The sequence below is a fragment of the Pan troglodytes genome, chromosome 6 (genome assembly GCF_028858775.2).
Source record: "Pan troglodytes isolate AG18354 chromosome 6, NHGRI_mPanTro3-v2.0_pri, whole genome shotgun sequence".
In the NCBI taxonomy this organism is placed as follows: Eukaryota; Metazoa; Chordata; class Mammalia; order Primates; family Hominidae; genus Pan; species Pan troglodytes.
In genome coordinates this window covers 51,026,939-51,053,474 of record NC_072404.2, presented here as the reverse complement: position 1 = coordinate 51,053,474, position 26,536 = coordinate 51,026,939, and the positions used below count along the sequence as shown (strand labels likewise).

General features: G+C 51.1%; 1 protein-coding gene across 1 annotated transcript; it reads right to left on the bottom strand.

Moving 5' to 3' along the window:
- Positions 1-26,536, bottom strand: RAMP3 (receptor activity modifying protein 3). Its single transcript, XM_001151180.7, has 3 exons — positions 26,428-26,536; positions 6,797-6,929; positions 1-1,094 (listed from the first exon to the last, which is right to left on the bottom strand). The coding sequence occupies exons 1-3, from the start codon at positions 26,483-26,485 to the stop codon at positions 839-841; spliced, it is 447 nt and encodes a 148-aa protein (XP_001151180.1). The 5' UTR covers positions 26,486-26,536; the 3' UTR covers positions 1-838.

Below are 26,536 nucleotides of genomic sequence, written 5' to 3'. Positions count from 1 at the left end.
TTCCAGAAGTAAGGTAACTTTACTCAGATAAAACACAGATGGTAGCAGATAGAGGCCACAAACTCATGGGATGCCATTCCAGAGGGCCCCTCACCCACAGAGGAGCCCCTGTAGGAAGGAGGCCCAGGCCCCATCCGCACAGCAAGCCCCGGTGAGGGGCTCTAAGACACCCCCACTCCAGCCTCTGGTCATGGACACAGCCCATAGTGGGCACAGCATCATGATGGAATGGACTCTGCAGGCCACGCATGGCTCCTGGGAACCCCCAGCCCCTCCCTTCTCCTCCCAGCCTTTCCAGCTGTCTTCCCACCAGGAGGGCTCGGAGGTCACAGCACGGAACATCTTCCAAGAGCCCCTGCCTATCTTTCTGCCTGGATGTAGGCAGGAGCTGGGGGTGGTGCAGGAGCCAGGGCAGGAACCAGAGATGGGGTCAAGCAAGGAGTCCTAGTCCAAGCAGGGCCTAGACTGCGGCTAAGGCTAGGCTGGATTCTGTGCTAAGAAACAGCATAGAAACCTGCGGGCAGAGGCTCCGGCCCAGCCTGCGGAGCACAGGATGCAGCAGGTGATTTCTGTGCCCAGCACACAAGCTCTGGCCTTATCACATTTTCCTCCACTGGCCCTAGAACGAGCAAAGACCTTGGGCGGATAGCCTGAGCCTCAGCCAGGGAGCAGGCTGGCCTCGAGGGAGCAGGTCAGCCCAGGAAGGGAGGGGTCTGCCCATGACCAGGTGGGGTATGGCCACAGTAGCTGGAGATTGGCAGCACCCACCCGCTCTCCCATCCCCAGGGAACTTTCTTCCAGCTTGCCAGGTGTGACCCACTCCATCTCACCCGGACCCTCACAGCAGCGTGTCGGTGCGTTTGCTGCGCCACACCACCAGGCCAGCCATGGCGACAGTCAGAACGACGGGTATAACGATCAGCGGGATGAGAACCTCGTCTGGGGGGTCCTCCAAGTGGACCCTGTCCACGGTGCAGTTGGAGAAGAACTGCCTGTGGATGCCGGTGATGAAGCCCTGGGCCAGGGGGTTGGGCCAGTAGCAGCCCACGACGTTGGCCTCCATCTCGGTGCAGTTGGTGAAACTCTCATAGTACCTGCAAAAGCAGAGGGGGTGAAAGCCAGGCTCTCGCCATCCCCCCTCACACCTGCCCTGACCTGAGGCCAGGAAGATGGGTGGGGTGGCTTGGGTACAGTCCCATTTGGCCACCTATTCACAGCCCAGCCTTGGAAAATCCCCATTCTGGCCACAGGGTCATCTGTGCCCATGACCCACTCCCTGTGTCCCCTGCCCACATTTGCATCACAATGACCATGACTTGCTGCCTTTGAGGCCATGAGCTCCCAGGATCCAGGGTCTCAGCCCAGCTTCCCTGGACCTCTAAGCACTACGCAGGTCTGCCCAGAGGACACACCAAGCCATGCTTCTCCAGGGCCAAAGGGTGCCTGGATCACGGCCGCTTGGACCTGCAAAGCCTTCATCATCCAGGATACCCTAAGAGCCTGAGAGGAGGGTCTTTCTGAGGCCAGGGGCCAGCCACCTCCTAATCAAGTCAGCCTGCCCTCATGTGCCAGGTGGTGGCCAAGTGGGAGTCAGACCTGTAAGCCCCAGTCCCTGCCTCTTCATCTCCTACTCAGAAGTTGCCTCCTTCGGCCCCATCTAGCAGGACATGTGGAGCCCCCTCCTGTGGGTCCCCCTGTCCATGAGATCAAAGATGGGAAGGGCACTCAGCAAACCACCCATGATGCTCCATGACCACCCAGCACAGGCTCTGGACAGTCCTCATGCTGACCAAAGGCTATAGCCACCAAGACCCAGAGGTCAACTCAGCATAAAGGACTTCCCAGCCACCACCTGTTCCAATGGGCAGCCTGTGGAGGTGATGACCTCCCTGTCATTGGGGTCTGCAAGGCCTAGAGTGGCAGCCACTCATTCAGGATGTTCTAGACGAAGCTAGATGGACTCCTGCCCAGATGCCACCCCCTCTGTGCAGGGCTAGGACTTCCCCACGTCTGTTCTGCATGAGTACAGATGCAGGAGTGTGAAGGGTCCTGCCTCGGCTTCCCCATGGGAAAGTAGCCCATCTCCTCCTTCCCGCGCTGTCCCAGGAGGGAGCCACTGATCTGGCCCATCAACAGGAAAGAGCTGCCTCCTGCATGGAAAATCATCTGGGCGTAGATTTCCCAAAGCATCAGAAAGGGGTAGGAAACAGGGACTCTGACCTACTCCACCCAGGGTTCTCCTGGTCTCCCAACCCCATGCCCCAGGAAGGGTCTGGGAAGCCCAGGTACAGTCACTCAGCCCAGCTCCTGACTGATCCAAGGCTGGCTCTCAGCACCTTGGAATGTAGGTCAGACACACACCTGTGCCTTTCCAGGTAGTGTCAGCAGAGAACAGCCAGAGCAAAAGAAACCGCCTCGAATCCAAGTACAGAGCTGTTGGCCCTCCTGGGCCTCAGCCACAATGCAGCACCTGAGACATGCCCAGGCATTAGAGACACCTCAACAGCTAGGTCCATGGACAAACCCTCATCTTCCCTGAGCTGCTTCTCCCACAGGGCCTCAGATTCAGTAGCCTGCTGTCCACCCCAACCCCCCGCCAGCTGATCCAGGAGCTGGGGAGCCGTCTAACAACACCCTGCAACAGCCTTCACCTTCAGAAGTTCCCAGCATCTATGTGTGTGATGAGAATCACATGCGGTAACCTCTGTGCCTCCAAAGTCATTCCACTGAACTGCTACCCAGGAATGCCACCCCCCAACACCATCCCCAGGGCTGAGATGAGCCAGACAGACCCTGGAGAAGACCCTCTGTGGACAGCGAGTCTACAGGGCAAGAGGAGTGATGTGCAGCCCCAGAACCGTCCCAAGAGGAGGTGAGGCAGGGCTGAAAGCCCCTGCTGTTCCCAAACCCCACTCCCAGCCAAAGCTAGGCCACATGGAGAAGCCCACGGAGCAGAGGTAATCCCAGAAGACAGCATGGACAGTGGCTTCAGGCTCAGGTTGCCGAGCCAACATGGCAGGGCCTCTCCAACTCCAGCTCAGCCACTCACCATCTTTGTGGTATGGGCCATGTCATTTATCCTCCCTGGACCTCAGTTTCCTCATCTGTAAGTGGGTTTAATAACATTTATCCTATCAGGTGGTTGAGAGAACCAAATGAGTTGAGGTCCATGTGCCCCAGCAAGTGCCTGGCACACAGAAGGTCATGGGGTGAGCCCACCCCAGCTGTTAGGTTTGGGGCAGAGCTGAGCACAGCACCCATCTCTGTGGATCCACAAAATCTGCATTTTTGTCACATATCTAGAGAGGTCCACATTCAGTGCTTCTCTAGAAAACCGGGAACTACTTATGATTTATTCATCCCCTGGATAATCTGGGGCCTCCCCACTCCTCCTTCAGTCAGGCTCCCCAGAGCACTCTCCCTAAAAAAGATGCACCGCAACCCAGGATGGGAAGGAGAGGAGCCCAGCAGGCTGGAAGCCGGGCAAACCCCCCAGTCAGACTCCCTCTCCCCCCACCCACCTCTGGGGTGTTTGCCCACCTTCCTTTATGTTTCACCACCTGAGTGTGTTCCCAGGCAATATAGTGTTGCATTTGGAAATCCCATAGCAATGCTCCTTAACTGGGTACAGAAGGAGCCCATTGCTGCTATTGGAGGGAGGTTCCCAGGAGAGGACACACTCTGGTTGCCCCGAGGGGCAATGAGACTCCTCCCCAGGGAAGGCCACAGGCAGGCCATGGGCGAGTTTGGGGAATAGGGTCTTCCCAGCCATGACTCGACTACTGATGGGGTCGTCATGTGGACCAGTCCTATTGAGGGGAGCAAGCCACCTCTCCTCTAAGCTAACCAAGGCCCGCCCTGCTTCAGTGGGGACCAAAGCAGAATGAACATTCAGGGGAAAGAGAGGAGTGTCCTTCATTCTTGACTGAGCTGGGCTGCAGGGCATGGGCAGGCAGTCACCATGTCAGGTAAGCATCAAGTGCCCTCCACCTGGGCCAGGCTGCCTCCACCCGGGGTGTACTGCCACGCTGGGGCACCGCCCTCCCTGGGGCTTCCCTCTCCTGCCTTGGCTCTGCTCCCCAAATCTCATAGCTTCTTTTGTCGTGGTTTGCTCCACACCTTGGCGCACAGCCACCAGAGCTTGAGAAAGGTATGTGGGAATCAGATGCTGGAGGTGCCACACGTCTGACAGTATTTTCGTTTCTCCCTAATTAGTGGACAAATTGGCGGGAAATAGCACACTAGCTGAGAAATCAGTCCGAAATTCTCAGGTCCTTGCATCCCACAGTCCTCGGTTTCCACGGCTGCGGTGGGAGAGCCTGAAGGCCTCTGATCCCCTCATCTCCAACCTAGAGCTCATTTTTTTCCTCCTTCTGGATAGGTGTAGAAGTTTTCCTTTGTTTCCACAGCTCTGATATTCCAGGGTCCATGTGGTACATTTTCCTCCCTCGTGCCAGTACCGGGCAAGCCCTCACCGGCTGCAACCTCATGCCCTCAGCCCCTGGCAAGGGCCCTTTATCCTTCCATTCTCCTGTTCTCTTTCTAGAATTCCTACTATCTTGGTGTTACGCCTGGACTGACCACTGACCTCCTGATCATCTTCTCTGTCTCTGTCTCCTATTCCTGGGAGATTTCCTCAACATCTCCCTTCCAACCTTTCTATTCCATTTCACTTCTATTGCATGCTCCATTTCTAAAGCTCTTTCTTTGTTCTCATTCATCACATGAGAGATAGTTGTTGCCCTCTGAAGATATCAGTCGTGACGTTTGCAGTTTTCTTCTTGGTGCTTGGCCCCCGGGGTTGCTTGGTTCCATCTCTCTGGTCTCTGTCCTTCAGAGTCAGAGCCTTAGATCAGATTTCCAGGGACCCTGCTTGGACACTCGTGACTGGGAGTGGGGACTGAGAGCTGATGAGACACTGGGACCCTGCAGAAGAGCTTGTCCCCAGAGCTTCCAGGGGTTGGGGGGGTCACTGCTTCTAGGTCCTTCCTCTTGGCTGGTTTTACTCCTCAGAAAGGACAGCTCCAATCCTACCCTAGACCACCCTCCTGGACCCAGTGGCAAAAGATAATGCGTATCAGCCGCTTTCTCCAGCCTCCCTCTCTGGGACACTGTGCCACGTTCTCAATTACATGGGAAGGCCCAGAAACCCTGGTGTCACCAGCTCCAAGAATACACCTCCAGTGTCCAGCTGGGGTGGAGGAGGGCTCTGGACACCTCACTGCTTCTCAGCCACTCTTTCACTCTCTTGGGAGCTGGTGCTGCCGACCGGGTCGTGGGAGGGCTCCGCAATGTCAACCTGGCTGTTCCCAGCTCCCCTTTTCCAGCATCAGGTCTGACTTCACCAAGGGCACTCAGTCAGTGGCTCTTGCCCACTCACTCACTGGCTCCTAAATGCCCATTGGGTTGCCTCCACTCCTATCCTCCCAACCCACGGCTGGACATCTCTATTTAGTCTCTTTACCAAGGCTTTAGCAGGTTACAGAGAGGAGCAAGACCAGAAGCTATGAAGCTATGACCTCCTCTTCCCTGACTCCACCCCCACCAGTGGGTCCATTCCAGGCCTGTGTCCAGGCTCACTGAGGACCAGGAGGAGCCTGCAAAACCCCTTCCTGAATCCCAGCACCCCTTCCCCGCAGATTCAGAATTCCATTCCACTTGGTTCAGCAAGCAGTTCCCCCACACGGTGGGGCTGCAGATGTGACAGCCTCAAGGAGCCCCCATCTGCTGGGCCACTAGAATGGCCAGGGCCGGAGAGGCTTCCTGGGGCAGGGCCATGGTCAGTGTCTCTACAGAAGACAGGGGCTGGGGTGCTAACATGCAAAAGCATGAGGCCAGCACATTTAGGGTCTGGCAGCAGCCACCAGGGGGTGGCACAAGACTGCAAAGCCAGAGGTAGAGTGGGGTGAGGCAGAGGACTGTGAGGCCATGAGCAATTTCCAAGGAGGTAAGGAGATGAAAAGCTTGGGAAGCTTCTAGAACAAGGGGCCCTCCCTTCACTATGAGGTTTTGTCCACAATTACACCTGATATTTGGAACCCAATTCCTCTAAGTCCTCTGACCACTGAGGACAGACCCAGCCATGACTGGTGCTGTAAGAAAGACACATGACAATGTCCACCCAGCTCCAGCTGTAAGGAGAGGTGGAGCACCCTCCAGGCAAGGCATCCCCCAGGCCAGGGCACCCCCTGGGGTAGGGCAGCACCCGCCCCTGGGAGAGTGCACCCCCCAGGCCAGGCCACCCGCAAACTGGACACTCCCCGGGCAGGGCACCCTCCAGGCAGAGCACCTCCCAGACAGGGCACCCCCAGGCCAGGGAACCCCCGAACTGGACACTCCCAGGGCAGGGCACTAATCTGGATCAGGAGGAAAAGCAGGCATGGGGAGGATTCCTAAATAACAGAGGAGAGGGAGAAGCAGAGGCACAGTGTAGAACTGCTAGAACATCAGAGTGAGGATGCGGAATGGGGGGTAGGAAGCTGGGAACCCGCTGTGGATGTGGGGAGCACAAATGCCATGGGCAGGGGCACGGCATGGGCGGGGCCGTGAGTGATGTGCCAGGGGGATGTGGGTGGGGTGGCCAGAGCCAAGAGCAGAGTGTGAATAGGAGCGTGGTTGGGGCCCTGGGCAAAGTGTGGGGCAGCACATGAAAGGGCTGTGGGTGGCCTACGGTGGGTTGTGGGTGAGGCATGGGTGAGGCCTTGGGTAGAGTGCGGTCAGGCTGTGGTCAGGCAGTGGTTGGGCAGTGGGCAGCGCTGTGGTCAGAGCAAATCCCACGCCCAGCAGTGGCACTCACACGATGAACTCGGACAGGTTGCACCGCTTCCAGACGTCCACCTTGCCCATCTTGTCTGCGAAAGCCTTCCCACACAGGGGCAGCCTCTCCAACATGCCTGTCTCGTTGCAGCCGCCTGCTCTGGGACACCCACCTGGAGAGGGGACAGCCATAAGAATTCCACTACAGTTCACACTGGGGATGCCAGGACAGGGGAGGCCCGAGGGGCCATAACTTGAGTACTCACTAGCAAGGCTCCGTTTGCCAGCCTGAGACCGTTCCAGCGGAGTCCTTCACCCTCCATCCTGACCTACCTGTCAGTGCAGAAAGGAGGCTCCACACAGGGACCTGTCCCCAAGACAGGACAAGTCCACCTTTTCACTTCACCGCCTCACAGGCAGTGGCACAGGGAGGGATCAGGCAGTGAGACCCTGGGCCAAACTCCTTGGGAGGTGGTGAGAGGGTCTCAGGCAGATCAGGGCTGGCAAAGAGGCTCCAGTTCCAGCTTAGGAGTCCCAGGGGCCTGGGAACATCCTGAGGACTCTAAGACCTGGGGACCATCCCACTGCCTGCAGGGGCGGCAGAGGAGGGCTCCAGGCCAGTAAAGACCAACCCCTCCCGGTCAAAGAACCCCTCCGATTCTGGGAAACCAGGGGCTGAGGCCACTGCAGGGACTCATGTTCCCAGCAATGGGAATGAGTCCTTTGGACTTTCTCAGGGTCTGACACAAGCTGCTTGTCCCAGGATTTCCCCACTGCCCTTCCCAACCTCTGCCCACCAAAACATCCCCTCCCCTTCTTCCTCATGCCTTTGCTCCACACATTTCCCCATGGGGAACATCCTCCCTCCCACTGAGCAATGCCCCCTGTCCTTCAGGGCCTGTCTCCACGGTCATCCCATTTCCAGACGACAGGACCTCCCTGCTCCTAAACTTCCCTCACCTGACCTCTGCTTTGGTGCTCATCATATACTCAAGAGAGACCCCAGGCATATGTGTCTCGGGTGTGTGTGTGTGTGTGCGCGCACGCACAGCCCTGCTGTCTGTGTCTTGGTGTGTGTGTGTGTGTGTGTGTGTGTGTGTAGGTACACAGCCCTGCCATCTATATCTTAGTGCGTATGTGTATGCATACATGAGCATGTGTGAACACAGCCCTGTCATCTGTGTTCCGGCGGCTGGTGCTGGGCTAGAGGAAATACCATGAAGAAGCAGATAAGAAAATGGTTCCAGATTGACATGGGACAGACCTGGCTCACACCCACACTTCACTGGTTACCAGCTCAACCTCAGTTTCCCCATCCGCAAGATGAGGGATACAGGCCCCACCTCACAAGGAGGTTGAGCTGGCTAACTTAGTCTGAAATGCTCAGTGCCACCTCCAGGAACGTATCATTCATTCATTCCCTCAATAAGTCTTGGCTGAATGATAGAGAAAGCAGTGAGCATTTCAGAGTCTGATCTTCTTCCATGTGTGGCTCACCCTGGGCACTGAGCAAGTGCTGAATAAGTCACTTTAATATGGAAATGGCAGGTTTAGACAGGACCACTTTCTGGTGCAGGGACCTGCTCCACCAGAACACAGCACCCCAGACACTCCTCAAGAGTCATAGCCTGCTTAATCCTAACATTAGGGAAGACCCTGGAAGCCCCTTGGTTGAACAAGGGCCTGATGCCAGCAAAAGGGAGTGGCTTGCCTAAGGCCAAAGGAAGGCTGGAGGGGTCCAGATCCCAGGGTTAAGGGAACTGGCATGCTCAGCCCACCCCCACCTGCAGCAGAACACCTGGAGCACATACAGAGGACAGGTGTTAGCTGGAACCCCACAGAGGAGAACACAAAAGGGCTTGCCAGCTGTTCAGGGTCGTGGGTTCCCAGACTCAAGGCACCTTCTTCCCTTTGTGACTGCCCAAACCTATACCTCAGAATCCAGGCTGACAGCACTGAGAAGGGCCCCTAGGGGTCACAGCTGGTAAAGTTGGACAGGGGACTCGCAGGTCCCAGCAGGTGGTCTGAGAAGCCTGTGTAGGCACTCACATCTCCCCTTCTGTCCATGCAAGCTTCCCCAGGACCCAGGGCATCTTGAGGCCCCAGGGAACCCTGGAGATGGGAAGCACACAGGCTGTGGCTCAGTGGTCAGCCTGCTGCCATGTGTAAGCAGATGGCAAGGACACAGGCTGGGTGAAGTCACCACCATGGCCCCTGGACACAGGGTCAGTGACTGCCTCTCCCAGAACAGGTGTTTCAGGGCCTTCTGGTCACTCTGCATGGTTTCCAGCACCTGGAATGTCCCTGACCCCCACGTTCGCTTGTCTCATCAGCACAGCTGCAGGCCTGGATTCTCTGAAAGGCCACACATCCCACTTAGGGCCCTGACCCCTGAGTGAGCCTCTGGGGTGCTCACCTCTCTTCACAGAAAGGCCATGTGCTCATTCTGTGTCTGTCCCATCCCTGCATGTAGCACAGGTCCCCCACATGGTCCCACAGGGTCTGCACATGGAGATGGTGGCTCAGTACCCACTGTCACCCCAGTGAAATTTATCCAAAGATTTAGCAAAACATCCTGGACCACCACTATCATGTGTTGCAGACTGTGTTGGATCCTTGGACGAGGGGAGAGAGAGAGGGTCTGGTTCCTGTCTTCAGGACCTGCCATCTGGGTTCCAGGGGGCAAGAGGAAGACACAGGGATCTCAGTCCAACTAGGGGAGTGACTAAAGATAGAGCATATAATAGATGGGGCAGAACCCACGACAGAGTGTCAGGAAGTCTCACCAAGATGCACAGGCCATATAGGGGCTGCGCATACAGGCAGCCACAGTCAGAAGGAGACCTGAGCTCCGATGTCAGTGGCGGGAAGGGGGCATGACCAGGGCTGCATCAGGACCACTGAAAGGGATGGTGCAGTGGCTATAGGGGGCTAAAAAGTGCACAGGCCCCATCGGGATCACCTAAGAGGACTTGAGCTGCCCGGGTAGCAGGAGGAGCGTGGAGCAAGATGGGTCCAGGTGCCCAAAGCAACATGGCTTCAGCAAATACCAGTCAATGGCCCAGAGATGGACCAAGAACAGCAGCCAGTGTGGGGACAGTGGCCAGCCGCACACATGAGGGCTTGCTGAGGCCATGGGAGTCAGGAGGTCCCTGAGGACCCAGCCTGTACTTTCCCTGGCCCTTAGGCCCCTGTCATCTGTCCCAGACATCACAGCAGACCCCAAGGGCACTATAACACCCACTACACAGATGGAGAGGCTGATGCCCAGAAAGGTTAAGTGTCTCCCAGGGTCACACAGCTTTGGGGTAGTCATCTGTGCATGCCGGGCCTGCTGTCTTCACCCACAGTACCCAAGACCCTCCTGGCTCACTCCTCCAGCCAAAGCACGGTGCTCCCCATCCTGTCTGCTCTCACTGGGCCTTGTCCATTTCCTCAGCTGGGAGTGCCCACTCCCATCTCCCTAGGAGGAAATCCACAGCCCCCACCAACACCCCCACCTCACCCCTCTCCTTGGCAACTGGGCCCCACTGCTCCCCTGCTGTCGAGGCTCTGCTATGTGTGTCTGCCCTCCTCCCAGCTCAGGCCTGGTGTCAGGAGGTCCACAGCAGCATTTGCGCCATGAATGTGAGGACCCCAGGATGGTAGCAGTTGAAGCAGTGTGAGCTGTGGGCAAAGCTGCTGACAGTCCCCAAGGGAAAGCAGGTGCCCTGGACGATCAGCCCTGCTCCTTGCAGTCCTCCCCACACTATCAGAAGTGGCAGAAGCCTACAGAGGCTACAGGGAAAGCTACAGCTTTCCCCCAGTGGGCAGTCAGCTCCATGCTGGGGTTTCCTCCACTTCCCAAAGCCCATCAGGGCTCACTGGGCACTGGGAAACTTGGACGTAAAAACCACTGCCCACCACCTCCTGCTCAGCTGTCCACAGACACAGCTGGGACCTTCATAGGGAGAAGCCCACTTGGTCCCCACAGGCACCTCAAGGCATGTGTCCTTCCTTCCACAAAAGCAATATTAGAGAGGCCACATCTTTCACCCAAAATCCCAGTTTGTTAGCGGCAGCCTGGACAATAGCCCAGGGTCCTGACACCTGGGCACCACCCACAGCTTCTGATGGACACCACTTGCAGCTATAGTGTGGATTTTGTAAAAGGCTTATACAAGCCTCACTATATCCTTGTAGAGAAGATAAGCAGACACACTTCCATGTCCAGTCATATGGCAGATGTCTGGACAAACTTTCTACTGAAAACAACTGAAAGCCTGGATAAAACATAAACCATACATTCATAAAATCATCAAGGAGCTGACAAGATGGCAAGAAATTATCAAGCTAAAGACTAGATGGAGTGGAACCCAGAGGGCCATGGATTTGTTGCCCTGGAGGCATCTTCCCAGCCTGGAAAACTGGGGGTGGATAAAGGCCAAGATGAGAAGTCTAATGAAAGGCCCCATAAACTGACATTCAGAGGTAGGTGAACCAGAAATAATTCTTCACCCTCGGCCAAGTAGGAGGAATGGGACCTGGCACTGAGCAGGGAGGGGGACCCCTCTCTGAGAAGTCATAAGCAAGGCTGACCTTCTTGTGGATTCACAGCCCAAATTCACATGACCTGGATGGACCCAGGGAAACCCCAAGTTTAAACTGATCATCATGGACAGGCCCCCGCAGGAGCAAATAAACCCAAACCCTCTCAGAAGGAGGCATCATCATTGCAGCCCTCAGAAAGCTGCCATAATTAACTTCCCAAGGAAAACAAGCAGCTCACAATCAAAAATCAACTAAGTATAACCTCAATAGAAAGACCCAACAAGGTGAAACCCTGTCTCTACTAAAAATACAAAAATTAGCCAGACAAGGAGGCGTGCACCTGTGGTCCCACCTACTCGGGAAGCTGAGGTATGAGAATCGCTTGAACCAAAGAGGCAGAGGTTGCAGTGAGCCAAGATCGTGCCACTGCACTCTAGCCTGGGTGACAGAGTGAGACTCTGTTGAAAGAAAAGAAAAGAAACTCAACAAGGGGGTACAGACTTCTGGGATGGTGGTATGAGAAGCTCATCCTAAGGGCACACATCAAATGAAGAAGGTTATTCAAGAAAATCTACCACATCTCAGGAAGAATAGTGAGAATCTGTGACATTTGAGCTACAACCTGTTCCCACTCCACACCCTACCTCTGGCTGTAGAGCCTGTACTCCACTGGGTGCAACCACAAATGGAGGTTCTCTCTACCCCAGCTCCCAGTCCTGGGCTACAGTTTCACCCTGGGACAAGCAGGCATGTCCCTCCCAGCTCCATGTTGCAGGAGGTCTCTTCTTTCTGGGCAGATGAGGCCTAGAGAACTGAGGCTCCCTGCCCCGCCCAGTCCCCACTTCTAAGGTGGAGGTTCTGCACCAGGCATGGCAGGCCAAGAGTACTGGGGCCCCAACCACCCCACCCCAGCTCACTGGTAGGGTGGAGGCTCCACACTGGGAGGAGCAAGCCAAAATCAGGAACTACAGTGTCCCTCATGGGTGCCTGCTTGTGGAGCAGAGATGTCATTCTGGTAGAAGCAGGCCATTGTCCTATCCCCCAGTCCAATACAGTGCCAGGTCCTGCCCAGGGGAAGAGGCAGGCTGTAAGAAGAGACAGATATTTCCATAGCTGTTGCAGAAGGGATTGACTATATTTGGAACAGAACAGAAGTCCATGCCTGAGGGTGTTGTCAAAAACAATGGAGGCAGGCGTGGCATCCCACACCTGTAATCCCATCACTTTGGGAGGCTGAGGTGGAAGGATTGCTCAAACCCAGGAGTTTGAGGCTACAGTGAGCCATGATCATGCCACTGCACTACAGCCTGGGTGACAGAGCAAGACCTTGTCTCAAAAAATAATAACAATAAATAAAATAATTTTTTATTAGACTAAAATAATTTTTAAAAAAAGAAAAAAAATCAAAAAAGACATGAGACTTTGTTAAAGCCTGAATAGATTTTAAAGGATTATATAAATGTCCTCTGACCACAATGGAATAAAATTAGAAATCAAAGACAGGGCTGAGCGTGGTGGCTCACGCCTGTAATCCCAGAACTTTCAGAGGCCGAGGTGGGCAGGTCACCTGAGATCCAGAGTTCGAGACCAACCTGGACAACATGGCAAAACCCTATCTCTACTAAAAATACAAAAATTAGCAGGGCACAGTGGTGCACACCTGTAGACCCAGCTACTCAGGAGGCTGAGGCAGGAGAATCGCTTGAACCCAGGAGGCAGAGGTTGCAGTGAGCCGAGATCACACCATTGTACTCCAGCCTGGGCAACAGAGTGAAACTCTGTCTCGAAAAAAAAAAAAAGAAAGAAGGAAATCAAAAATGGAAAGAATTTGGGGAAATTCACAAATATGTAGAAAATAAACAGCATTCCTAAATAACCAATAGGCCAAAGAAAATTTCACAAGGGAAATTAGATATGGTTTTGAGATGAATAAAAATAAAAGACACAACATACCAAAACTTAGAGAGATGCAGCTAAAACAGTACTTGGAGAAAAATTTTTAGTTGTAAAAACTTATATTAAAAAAAAAAAGGCTGGACATGGTGACTCACTCTTAGAATCCCAGGTGGGATGGCTTGTTGCTGGGAGTTCCTGACCAGCCTGGGCACCATTGTGAAACCTTCATCTCTACAAAACAAAATTTTTTTAATTAGCCAGGCATAGTGGCACACCTGCAGTCCCAGCCAACAGGGAGACTGAGGTGGGAGGAACACTTGAGCCTAAGAGTTCAAGGCTGAAATGAGCCATGATCACACCATTGCACTCCAGCCTGGGTGACACAGCAAGACTCTGTCTCTAAAAAATAAATAAATAAATAAAATAAGGCCGGGCGCAGAGGCTCACGCCTGTAATCCCAGCACTTTGGAAGGCCGAGGCGAGCAGATCATGAGGTCAGGAGATCAAGATCATCCTGGCTAACACAGTGAAACCCCATCTCTAGTAAAAATACAAAAAATTAGCCAAGCATGGTGGCATGCACCTGTAGTCCTAGCTACTCGAGAGGCTGAGGCAGGAGAATCGCTTGAACCCAGGAGGCAGAGGTTGCAGTAGCCGAGGTTGCAGTAGCCAAGATTGCACCATTGCACTCCAGCCTAGGTGACAGAGCAAGACTCCGTCTCAAAAATAAATAAATAAAAAATAAAATAATAAAGAAGAAAGATCTCAAATCAATTACCCAGCCTTCCACCCTAAGGCACCAGACAAAGAAGATCAAACTAAGCTTAAAGACAGCAAAAGAAAGGAAGAAATTAAGATTAGAGGAGAAATTAATGAACTACAAAATAGAAAAAAAATCAACAAAATCAAAAGCTCGTTTAAAAAAAAAAAGCTTTTAAAAGATCAACAAATTGACAAACCTTTAACTAGACTTACCAGGAAGAAAAGAGAGAGACTCAAATTACTAAATCAGGGATGAAAGAGGAGATATCACTATATCACTACCTGTGTTAGAGAAATAAAAAAGATTATATGCAAATACTATGAACTGCTGTATGCCAACAAATTAGATAATGTCAATGAAATGGACAAATTCCTAATAAGGCATTGTTATGGAATGAATTGCATCTCCCCTAAAAAAGATATATTGAAGTCCTAACCCCTAGTACACCTCAGATTCTAACCTTACTTGGAAATAGGGTCTCAACTGAGGTAATCAAGTTAAAACTAGGTCATTTGGGTAGACCTAATCCAACATGACTGGTATATTCTTACAAAAAGGAGAAATATGAACACAGAGAAAGACACACACAGAAAGAAGATGAGGTGAAGACATTCAGGGAGAAGACAACAGTGTGAAGATGGAGGCAGAGGTGGGAGTGATGCTACTGCAAGGCAAGGAACACCTGGGGTCACCAGAAGTTTGGGAAAGGCTGGGAAGGAGTGCTCAGCACCTGGGTTCTCCCAGCCTCCAGAACGGGTTTTAAGTCACCCAGATTATGGTACTTTGTTACAACCTAGGAAACTATTAAAGACATAAACTACTGAAATTGGTTCAAGAAGACATCAAAAATCTAAATAGGTCTATACTAAATAAAGAGACTGAATTCTTAATTTTAAAATTTCTCCCAAAGATAATCCCAGGTATAGAGGCTTCTCTGGCAAATTCTACCAAACACTGAAAGAAGAATTAACAGAAATCATTCACAAACTCTTCCAGAAAATAGAACAAGCAGCACTTCCCCATCTTCCAACTCATTCTCTGAAGCCAATATAATCTTGACAGCAAAACCGAAGACATCATAAGAAAAGAAATCTATAGGCCAATATTGCTTCTGAATATATATGTAAAAACCTTCGATACTAGCAAACTTAATCCAGCAACATATAAAAAGGATTATACACCATGACCAAGAAGGTTTTATCTCAGGAATGCAAGGGTGGTTCAACATAAGAACGTCAATTCATGTAATATATCACATTAATAAATGAAGGGGGGAACCACATGATCATCTCAATTGATGCAGAAAAAGCATTTGACAAAATCCAATGTCTTTTCATGATTTAAAAACACTCAATATATTAGGAATGGAATGGAATGGAATTTCCTCAACATGATAATGACCATATATGAAATGCCCAGAGTTAACATAACCAATGATGAAAGACAAAGCTATCCTTTAAGATCAGGAACAAAACAAGGATGCCAAGTTTCACCACTTCTATTCAACATAAGTACTGGAAGTTCTAGCCAGAGCAATTAAGCAAGAAGTGAAATAAAAGACATCCAAGTTAGATAGGAAGAAGTAAAACTATCTCTATCACAGATGACACGATTTTATACGTAGAAAATCTGAAAGAATCAACATACAGGCACACACACAGAGAGAGAGACTGTTACAGGTAATAAACTAACTCAGCAAAGTTGCAGGATACAAAATTAACACACAAAAAAAGTTGTATTTCTGTGCACTAGCAATGAATAATCCAAAAAGGAAACAAAGAAAACAATTCCAATTCCAATACAATCAAAAATAATAAAATTCTTAGTAATAAGTATAATTAAAAAGTACAAAACTTGTACTCTGAAAAGTATAAAACACTGTTGAAAGAATTTTTTTTTTTTTTTTGGAAACAGAGTCTCACTCTGTCACCCAAGCTGGAGTACAGTGGCACCATTTCGGCTCACTGGAACCTCTGCCTCCCAGGTTCAAGGGATTCTCATGCCTCACTCAGCCTCCTGAGTAGTTGGGATTACAGGCACCTGCCACCACGCCCAGCTAATTTTTTGTATTTTTAGTAGAGACGGGGTTTCACCACGTAGGCCAGGCTGGTCTCGAGCTCCTGACCTCAGGTGATCCACCAGCCTCAGCCTCCCAAAGTGCTGGGATTACAGGCCTGAACCACCATGCCAGGCCTGTTGAAAGAAATTTTAAAAGATCTACATAAATAGAAAGACATCCTATGTTAACACATTGGAACACTTAATTGCTAAGATGTCAGTACTACCTAAAGTGATATACAAACTCAATGCAATCCCTATCAAAATCGCAGCTGGCCCATTGCAGTAATTGATGAGCTGATCCTAAAGTTTCTATGGAAAAGCGAGGGACACAAAATAGCCAAAACAATCATGAAAAAGAACAAAGTTGGCCAGGCGAGGTGGCTCACGCCTGTAATCCCAGCACTTTGGGAGGCCAAGGCGGGTGGATCACCTGAGGTCGGGAGTTGGAGACCAGCCTGACCAACATGGAGAAACCCCGTCTCTACTAAAAATACAAAATTAGCCGGGCGTGGTGGCGCATGCCTGTAATCCCAGCTACTTGGGAAGCCTCAGGAGAGGCTTCCCAAGGCAGGAGGCAGGAGAATCGCTTGAACCCGGGAGGCGGAGGTTGCGGTGAGCCGAGATCGCGCCATTGCACTCCAGCCTGGGCAACAAGAATGAAACTCCGTCTCAAAAAAAAAAAAAAAGAACAAAGTTGTAGGACTCACACATCCCAATCTTACAACTTACAACATGGCAACAGTAATCAAGATAGCATGGTACTGGCATAAGGTTAAATAAATAGACCAGTGGAATAGAATTCAGAGTCCAGGAATACACCTTCACACTTATGATAAATTGATTTTCTACAAAGGTACCAAGACAATTCACCAGAGAAAGAATACTCTTTTCAACAAATGGTACTCCGACAACTGGATATACACTTGCCAAAAAATAAAGTCGGACCCTTCTCACCTCATACACGAAAATTAACTCAAAATGGATCACAGGCCGGGCGCCGTGGATCACGCCTGTAATCCCAGCACTTTGGGAGGCCGTGGCGGGCGGATCACGAGGTCAGGAGATCGAGACCATCCTGGCTAACACGGTGAAACCGCGTCTCTACTAAAAGTACAAAAAATTAGCGGGGCGTGGTAGCGGGCACCTGTAGTCCCAGCTACTGGGGAGGCTGAGGCAGGAGAATGGCGTGAACCCAGGAGGCGGAGCTTGCAGTGAGCGGAGATCATACCACTGCACTCCAGCCTGGGCAGCAAGGCAAGACTCTGTCTCAAAAAAAAAAAAAAGGATCAAAGACCTACATGTAGAGCTAAATTATAAAACTCTTAGATTACCCAGCTATTCGGGAGGCTGAGGCACAAGAATAGCTTGAACCTGGGAGGCCGAGGTTGCAGTGAGCTGAGATTGCGCCACTGCACTCCAGTCTGGGCAACAAAGCAAGCCTCTGTCTCAAAAAATAAATAAATAAAAATATAAATAAATAAATAAATAAAACTTTTAGAAAAATACAGGAGAAAATCTTTGTGCCCTTGTGTGAGAAAAAGCCTTCTTATACATGACACCAAAAACCCAAGAAACAAAAGAAAAATAGATAAATTAGACAAATCAAATTTTAAAACTTCTGTACTTCAAAGGATAGCATCAAGAGAGTGAAAAGACAACCCACTAAATGAAAGAAAATATATGCAGGTCGTATATCTGATAAAAGACTTGTACCCAGGTTACATAAAGAATTCTTACAACTCCATAATAAAGGGAAAAATAAACCAATTAAAAATGGGCAAAGGATATGAATAGTCATTTCTACAAAAATATATATAAATGATCAATAAGCACATGAAAGACAATCAACATCATTAACCATCAGGGAAATGCAAATCAAACCACAATCACATACCACTCACACCCACCAGAATGGCTATCATCAAAAAGGCAGTCAGACGTGATAGCACACACTTGTAACCCCAGACATTTGGGAGGTTGAAGTGGGAGGATGGCTTGAGGAGTCCGGGGTTGCAGTGAGCTATGATTGCACCACTGCACTCCAGACTGGGCAACAGAATGAGACCCTCTCTCAGAAAAAAAAAAAAAAAAAAAGTGTTAGTGAGGACATGCAGAAATTGGAACCTTTATATACTACTGCTGATTGGAATGTAAAATGAAGCAGCCACGTTGGAAACTAGTCTAGCAGTTTCTCAAAATGTTAAACGTAGAGTTACCATATGACTACACAATTCCACTCCTAAATTTATACCGCACATGTTCACACACAGATTTTTACATGAAGATTCATAACAGCATTATTCATAATAGCCAAAAGATGAAATAATGTCCATCAGCTGATGAATGGCTAGAATGTGGTATATCCATGCGATAGAATATTATTTGTACATAAAAGAGTGAAGTGCTAAAACATACCACTCTATGAATGAACCTTAAAAACATTCTGCTGTGAGAGAAGCCAGTCACAAAATCTCACATATTATATGATGCCATTTACACTAAATGTGCAGAACAAGCAAATCTAGAGACAGAAAACATATTAGTGATTCCTTAAGGCTAAGGGGGTTGGAGGAAATAGGGAGTGACTGCTAATGGGTAGGGGGTTTATTTTTGTGGTGACAACAACATTCCATAATTGAGTATAGTGATGGTTGCAAAATTCCAGGAATGTACTAAAAAATATTGATGTATACTTTAAATGGGTGAATTGTGTGGCATGTGAATTATATCTCAATAATGCTGGCTTTTTAAGGCATAATAAAAACTTTTTCAAACATACAAAAGGTGAAAGGAAATATCACCCACACACCCAAACTATAAGTAATGTTTAGGAAAGCCTATCAGAAGCCAATATGGACCTATGCAAAGGAATGGAGGACATCAGAAATTTTAACTATGCAAGTAAATATATAGAATTTTTCTCAATGTCTAAATTCTGTAAAAGATAATGATCATGTATTGTGAGATTTATAACTTTGATTTAAGTAAAATATATGACAGCAATGGCATAAAGTTCAGGAGGAGAGAAATGGAAGGTTCTTAGGCTATCCATGAATCAGTGTAATGTCACCTGAAGACAGATTGATAAGTTAAAGATGTATACCATAAACCCTGAACCAACCACTGGAGTAACAAAACAAAAAAAAAAAGAATTACACCCAATTAGCAAGGATGGAGGAGGAGAAGGGCAAGAGGAAGAAGAAATGGAGTAATAATAATAAATACTGAGTCCAAAAGAAGGCAGAAAAGGAGAAAAGAGAGGAAAAGAATTGATGGTACAATGGTAGATTTAAATCTAACCATATCAATAATCAGATTGAAAGTAAATGGTCTAAGCACTTCAACTAAGAAGCAAATATTGTCAAATAAGAACAAAAAGTAAGGTCCAACAGTAGGCTGCCAACAAGAATCCAACTTTAAATGAAAAGACTCAAATAGGTTCAAAATAAAAGAGCGGGAAAAGACACATCTTGCTACCACTAATCAAAAGAAAGATGGAGTGGCTATATTAATATCAGACAAAGTATGTTTTGGAGCAAAAAATATTACTAGAGATAAAGAGGGTCTTTTCAATACAATAAAGGGCTCAATTCATCAAGATGACGTAGCAATCCTAAATATGTATGCACCTAATAACAGCATCAAAACACACAAGGCAAAAACAGAACTCCAAGAAGAAAATGACAAATCCACAATTTCACAATTACAATTGGAGAATTCTTTTTTTTTTTCTTTTGAGACAAAGTCTCACTCTGTCACCGAGGCTGGAGTACAGTGGTGCGATCATGACTCACTGCACCCTTCACTGCCTGAGCTTGAGCAATCCTCCCACCCCAGCCTCCTGAGTAGCTGGGACCACAGGCATGTGCCACCACACTCAGCTAATTTTTTTTTGTTATTTGTAGAGACAAGATCTCATATTACCCAGGCTAGGCTCCAGTGATCCTCTCGCCTTGGCCTCCCAAAGTGCTGGAATTACAGGCATGAGCCACCGCACCCAGCAGATAATTGGAGAATACTCCTCTCTCAATAATTTACAGAACAAGTAGATAAAACTCAGGAAGCTATTAGAAAACGTGAACAGAGGAGGAACAGAGGTGTCCAGGGCACAGGCAGGAGCACAGTGGAGCTGGGTATACTGTATGTGGAGGGGTGGGGTACACACCATTGTGGGTGTAAAGGAAAGAAGAAGTGACTTTGGAAAGGTAGACCCAGGGCAAGGTTGGAGCAGGATTTACAGGTCTTCAGAGTTTATTTAAAGTCTAATAGAAAGGCAGACGTGGGTTTTCAGCTACAGTACTCTCCCACTTAACCCAAATAGGCCCTCTGAACCTTCATATCATGGAATCCTGGGCAAGCACCAGCCAGGACTGAAGCTGGCGTCCCTTCAAGAGAAGCCATACCATCTCTGCAGGAATGGAGGCCCATGTCCTTCTGAAGCCTGACCGTGCCACCCTCCAGATGCCCCAATAGCATGGAGCCAGAAGACAGAGACCTCATCTCGTTTAGTTCCTGATTTGCTGTGTGACTCCAAGCAGTGCCCTTCACCTTTCTGGTCCTTTGTCTCCCCATCTGTAAAAAAGAGTGATTCTGATTCTGTGTGTTTCCATTGGTTAATAATTGTGCAACTACAAAATCTCTGTCAAGGTTAGCCTCCATCGGGCCCCAACTTCCTATTCCCACCACTGCTGACCCCAGCCTCCAGCTTGTCCCACCCATGAGCTGCTGCTCCACGACTCTCTGGCTGCTGGCAGCACCTGCCCCTCCTCCTCCACAATCAGACTGTCCCCCATTACCACAGCCTCCTTCCTGGACACCAGCAGCTCCCATTTCTGTGTGTCCCAAGCTGCTGACCCCAGGTTCTCTTGTAGCACAGCTCTAGACTCTGAAGTGCTTTGAAGGAACCAAAAAGTAATAAGAGACTCAAAAGTGAAGCCATTCTTCTATAAGGCTGGTAGGGACCACCATTCATGAACCCACCCAGAAAGCCCTGAGGCTTGGGGGCTCTATCCCTAGTTCCTCTGGGCACTGTCATCTTTCAGGGCAGCCACCAGAGATAGGACAGACCCAGCAGAGTCAACTGCACAATAGGCTTACCCAGGCCACAGCCCAGGCCTATTGCATGGGAGCCTCTGGGGTGTGAAACCAAGAATTCATGTTTGTTAAAACCTCCAAGTGATTCAGACATGGGGTCAAGGCTGAGACTGAGAGATAGAAAGCAATGTGTCTCCACTCAGATGTGCAGGCCATCACCTGAAGACCTCAAGCAATGTAGATTCCAGTCCAGCAGGCTTGGAGGCCAAGGCACTCATCTCTGCAAGCTCCAGGCAAGCCCCTTCTGCAGGTCCAAGGACCACACTCCAAGGAGTAAGGGCATGGGGGATAGAAGAGCAGCAAGCAGGAGCCAGAAGGCTCTAGGTGCTCACCTCGGCTCTGCCCCTGACCCTGACACTCACTCACTTGCCCCTCTGAGCCTCAATGTCCCCATTCAGAAACGGAACCAGTGGCACCTACCTGGCAGACCCTTGCCCCATTTCTCTTTCCCTTCAGCCAGGCTCTCCACCTCCCTCAGTACTGACCAGTGCTCCCTGAATGCCCTGTTCTAAGTGTGGCCCAACCCGCCAAGCCCTACAACAGCCAGACAGGGCAGGTACTTAAAGACTGAAACCCTGTGGCAGGGTGGGTCAGCTGCTTCCTCAATTAGACAAGGCAGGGGAGTCAAGGTTCAAAGCCAGGCCACCTGCCCACAGAGCTGTCTCCAGGTGGCATGTCACCATTGCCTCAGACTGACACCCTCACTCCAATTCCCACCCTTGGTCTGCCAAGCAGGGCTGCATCCAAGGCTCACCTCCTTGCCCTGAGGGCTCCTGGCTGGAGTGGCCCACTTAGCCCTGGTCCCCGATCCCCACCTTCCTTTCCTTCTCTCCCAGTGGGCACTTCCAAGCTCCATGTCAAGCCTGGGCTCTGCAACAGATTCTGGAGTACAGGTCGGCATTGATCCTGGGAAGGGCCTGAAAAACATCATGCCTCCTTCACCACCTCCCTCAGTTTAGAGATGGGGCGATGGAGGCCCAAAAGAAAGCAACTTTCCCAAGGCCTCCCTCTGCCACCCTGCTCAACTGCACCTGCCTGCAGGTGAAAAGACAGCCCTGGCATAAGTGACCAAGGGGTGCAAGCCCCAGGGACCACGTGGAGTCACACTAAGGCGGCCTGTGCACCTTCACCCTAAAGCTGCCCCTGCCTTGGACTCTGAAGGTTCGCCTAGCTGCTCTCCACATCCAGCTCCTGTCCTCATCCCTGGGTCTGGCATCATTCCCTAACAGATTCTCTCAGCACCCTTGGGTGGGTCTCCCAAGGTGAGCTCCGCCCACCATCCCAATGGGCACAAGCCAGGCTAGCCCCACCCTGTCCCTCCTGGCCAGTGCCCACACCTGCAGCCTGGTCCACCTGGACCCCTAGGTCTGAATCTGAACCCCTAGACCTGGACCACTTGGCCTGGTCCCCCCTCAGCCTGCTCTGACTGTCACCTATCAGACCACCAAGACCCAGCCCAGTTCTTCTTCCTCCTCCGCCTCCCCCTCCTTCCCCTTCTTCCTCTCTTCCTCCTTCCCCTGTCCTTCATTACCCTCCTCCCCCTCCCCTGTTTCCTCTCCTCTCCTTCCTTCCTCCTCGTCTTGGAAGTCAGAATGAATCTGAACCACTGCCTTCTCCTCCCCAGCCCTTTCCTAGGAGGTATTTGCCGCAGCCAGCCCAAGTCATGGCTGTTCCTACAGCCCACCTCCCTACACAGGGCCTGTGTCTGCCACATTTTCACATTAACTATGATGCTCTGAAACACAGCTCTGGGACAAGGTCCTGATAAGTATTCATTACCCTCAGGCAACTATTATTCTCCCTGAGCCCCTGATCTCCCTCACTGAGCCAGGCAAAGACAGCATCAATTCCCCCACCACCCCCAGTGCCAGGGCATTGCCCAGCCCCTCCCCCACGGCTCTACAAATACCCACCCAGGTCGCACAGCTATCTAAAAAGAGAAGGAGGGGTCCCTGACAACATGCCCCTCCCTGAATCTCTGCATGCCCCAAATCTCTACATACTCCATAATCTTCACATGCCCCATCGCAAGGACCTGGCCCAGGCAGATTGTAAATGTGCCTTTGAGGACCACATGCCATCCTCAGGCAGGTGTTCTGGGATAACTTCTCTGCCCACGGAGGTGCTATGAGGATGCCTGTGACAGCACCAGCCCTGGGCCTGCACAAGGCAGGCACCCTGAGAAACCAAGTGCCCTCCCCAGGGAGCTCATTTCTAGTGCACATGAGGCTTGAGGGGCTCCCAGCAAAACCTGACAACCCACCCAATGTTAGAACAATGGTGTAAAGACAGATTCCTGGCAACACCACAAAAGAGGGCCATTGCCAATCAAGCTACTGGCTGCATTAGTAAAGGTCGCAGGAACTGAATCAAAATAGAAATCCATTTTGGTTGGTTTCATTGGGAAACAAAGAACATGCCGGCCTGTGTTTCTTTTGTCTCAGGGACTTCCAGACGCCACTGAGAGATGATAAACAGCCAAACAGATGCATTTCCGCCAGAAAGGGCTTTTGTGGCTAGTCATTTGGAAATGAAACACAGGCGCTCTCCCCCTCCTTGACAGAAAGAGCATCGATGAGACTGGCAAGTGGCTGCCATGGGCCACGGTCAGTCGACCTTGGGAGGCTGTGGATTCTGGGCGGTTCTGCCCCTGGTCTCTGTGGTTGGGCAACTTCCTCTCTACCCTCCAGATTTCTGTTTCCTTATGAAGAATAGGTAAGAGCATGGAGGTCAGATAACCTCCAAGGAACCTCCAGTGCCAAAAATCTATGGGCCTCTTCTTGGCCAATCACCACCTTCAAGTCTTTTTTTTTTTTTTTTTTTTTTTAGGCAGAGTCTCGCTTTGTCACCAGGCTGGAGTGCAATAGCACGATCTCGGCTCATTGCAATCTCCGCCTCCCAGGTTCAAGCGATTCCCCTGCCTCAGCCTCCTGAGTAGCTGAGACTACAGGTATGCACCACCACACCCGGCTAATATTTTGTATTTTTAGTAGAGACGGAGTTTCACCATGTTGGCCAGGATGGTCTCGATCTCCTGACCTCGAGATCTGCCCGCCTTGGCCTCCCAAAGTGCTGGGATTACAGGCGTGAGCCACCACACCCGGCCGGCCACCTCCAAGTCTTTAATTCACCAGAGTTACTGCTATCCAACCACCGCCCTTGGGCCCACTTGATTCAGTAGAATCAATATGACCGCAGGTAACATGGTAGCAGGACATCATTTAATGATAAAAACGATGGTACCATGTTCATATGCTTGCACACACAGGCACACACACTATGGTGCTCCATCTTTGGGTGCTGTGAATGAGCCTCATGAGGCCCAGTGCAGTCACTGGTGGGTGCCTTCCCATACCTCCCCTTGTTTAAGCATGAACCCTTCCACCCCACAATCCCATGCCCAACACAAGGTGATAGGGACTAAACTGAATGGAATCAAACTGACGGTCTCAGCAGCCCTTTACAGGTTGCTATTATTACATCTACATTGCAGCTGGGAAACTGAGGCCAGTGAGTGCTTTATAATCTTGGGATCATGATCAGGATTTTCACCCAGACCAGAAGAGTCCAGTCAAGAGCTGGGCACCACAGCAAAGCGTCCTGCTGAGTAGACAACTGCTGGACTTCACATCCCCACAGCCCCACACAGCCTCAAATGCTTTCTGGAAAAAGGTCTGGAATTCTCAAAGAAGCCCCAGAGGCCTGCACCCTCCCTGCTGGTCCTCCTGAGCCAGTCCTCAGTCAAGAGGAACCCACCCAGCTCCCTCCTTCCAGACACAGCAGCATCCAGGGCAGATGTGGGCTCCAGTCCCGGATACCTCTGACACATCGGCCTGGGACCATGAGCAAGTTTTACCTCTCTCTGAATCTCACTCTGGCCAGTCGAACACTGGGAGGGTCTGCTGAGAAGCTGGACCTGGTCCCTATTCTGGCCAGGGAGCGTGAACCCATGTCCCATTGGAGGGGGACAGTCAGGACCAACACAACAGGACAAAGAAGTGGCCCTCAGGAACTGGGTCCACGAGAGACAGGATTATTAAGGGGGGATTCTGTGCAGGCGGAAGCCTGTGGTCCTTCTCAATTTGATACTGGAGATGGTCAGGAAAGCCTCAGCTTCTCCCAGAATGAATTGAGAGGACCTTCCTTCCACTATAGCGACCAAGATCTCCACCTAAGGGGCGCTCACTGGAAGTTTGCTGAAATCCCAAATCAGCATGCTCCTGATTTCAGAAGCTGCCATGCACCTGATTTCAGAAGCTGCCATGCACCTTTGCACTTCAACACAAAATCCACCACCTCCTAGGCTCCAGCCCTGGAACACCCAATGAAGCCACACATGTTCTGCACACCAAGACCTCTTCAATGGAAGGAAAATGACCACTGAGTTTGGTCCACCCTTTTCCCACCTCCCGTACCAAATCCCAAATCATCAAAACAGGCCCAACTCTGCATCTTACAGCCAGGGAAACTGGGGACCACCAGGCCAGGGCCCTCCATCACCAGTGTCCCCCCCAGAACTGGCCAGGCTCAGTCACCACTTAGTGGACCCCAGCCCTCAGCAAGCACTCTTCCCCAACAGCCTTTACACACGTTCTCTCTCTCTCTCTCTCTCTCTCTCTCTCTCTCTCTCTCTCTCTCTCTCTCTCTTACTTTTTCTTGGATAATTTCTTTAGCAAGGTACTTCAAAACAAGTTTTAGTTTCATCTATTTCCATTTTGTGAGCAATGGCTCTTCCTGGAGTCCTGATTTCTTGCCGAAGAAGGCATTAGGAGAGGATGGCTCAGAGAGTCGCCCCGCTTCCCCTCTCAGCCAGTTCCAGGACACACACAGGCGTCCACACACTGAGGGGCCCTGGGAGGACCAGCTACCCGGTCCGGAGTCCACCCGCCCACGCCCCTGTGAGTGGTGGGCAGGCACTCAATGCCAGGACAGAGAGCTCACTACCTTACAGACAGCCCACCCTGGGGGATAAGGGGTAAAGAGCCAGACCTGGTCCACCTCTTCTCGCCCACCCTGAGGCGACCCCAGAACCGGGGCGTGGGGGGACATCACAACTAGGAGGACCGGGGGCTGCCGGACCCTGCCGTCAGAAGACCCCGGAGGGGGCCCTGTGCCTCCCTTGCCCGCCAGAGTCCTTCGCCTTCAGCTTCTCCCGGGTGGAACCCTCCCGCAGAGCCTGGGAATCCCGCCAGGGTCACTGTGCGCCCCTCCCGAGCTCCGGGGCAAGGGAAGGACCGCGGCGCAGGTGCGGGAAGGCGCGGGTCCACCCGGGTCCGGTGAACCCCGAGGAGTGGGGGCGCCCCCGGTGCGGGCCGACGCCCCCTTACCGCAGAGCAGCAGCAGCAACAGGAGAAGTTGCGGGCGGCGCAGCGCTCCAGTCTCCATGGCTGGCCGGCCGCAGCTGGGTCACGCTCGGTCCCGCTGGGGGCGCGGCTG

Excerpts from the sequence above, each read along its gene's own strand:
- RAMP3 (XM_001151180.7), bottom strand. The coding sequence starts at position 26,485 with ATGGAGACTGGAGCGCTGCGCCGCCCGCAACTTCTCCTGTTGCTGCTG. Across the intron at positions 6,930-26,427 it reads GTTGCTGCTGCTGCTCTGCG|GTGGGTGTCCCAGAGCAGGC; the intron begins GTAAGGGGGCGT and ends TCCCCTCTCCAG. Across the intron at positions 1,095-6,796 it reads AACCTGTCCGAGTTCATCGT|GTACTATGAGAGTTTCACCA; the intron begins GTGAGTGCCACT and ends CTGCTTTTGCAG.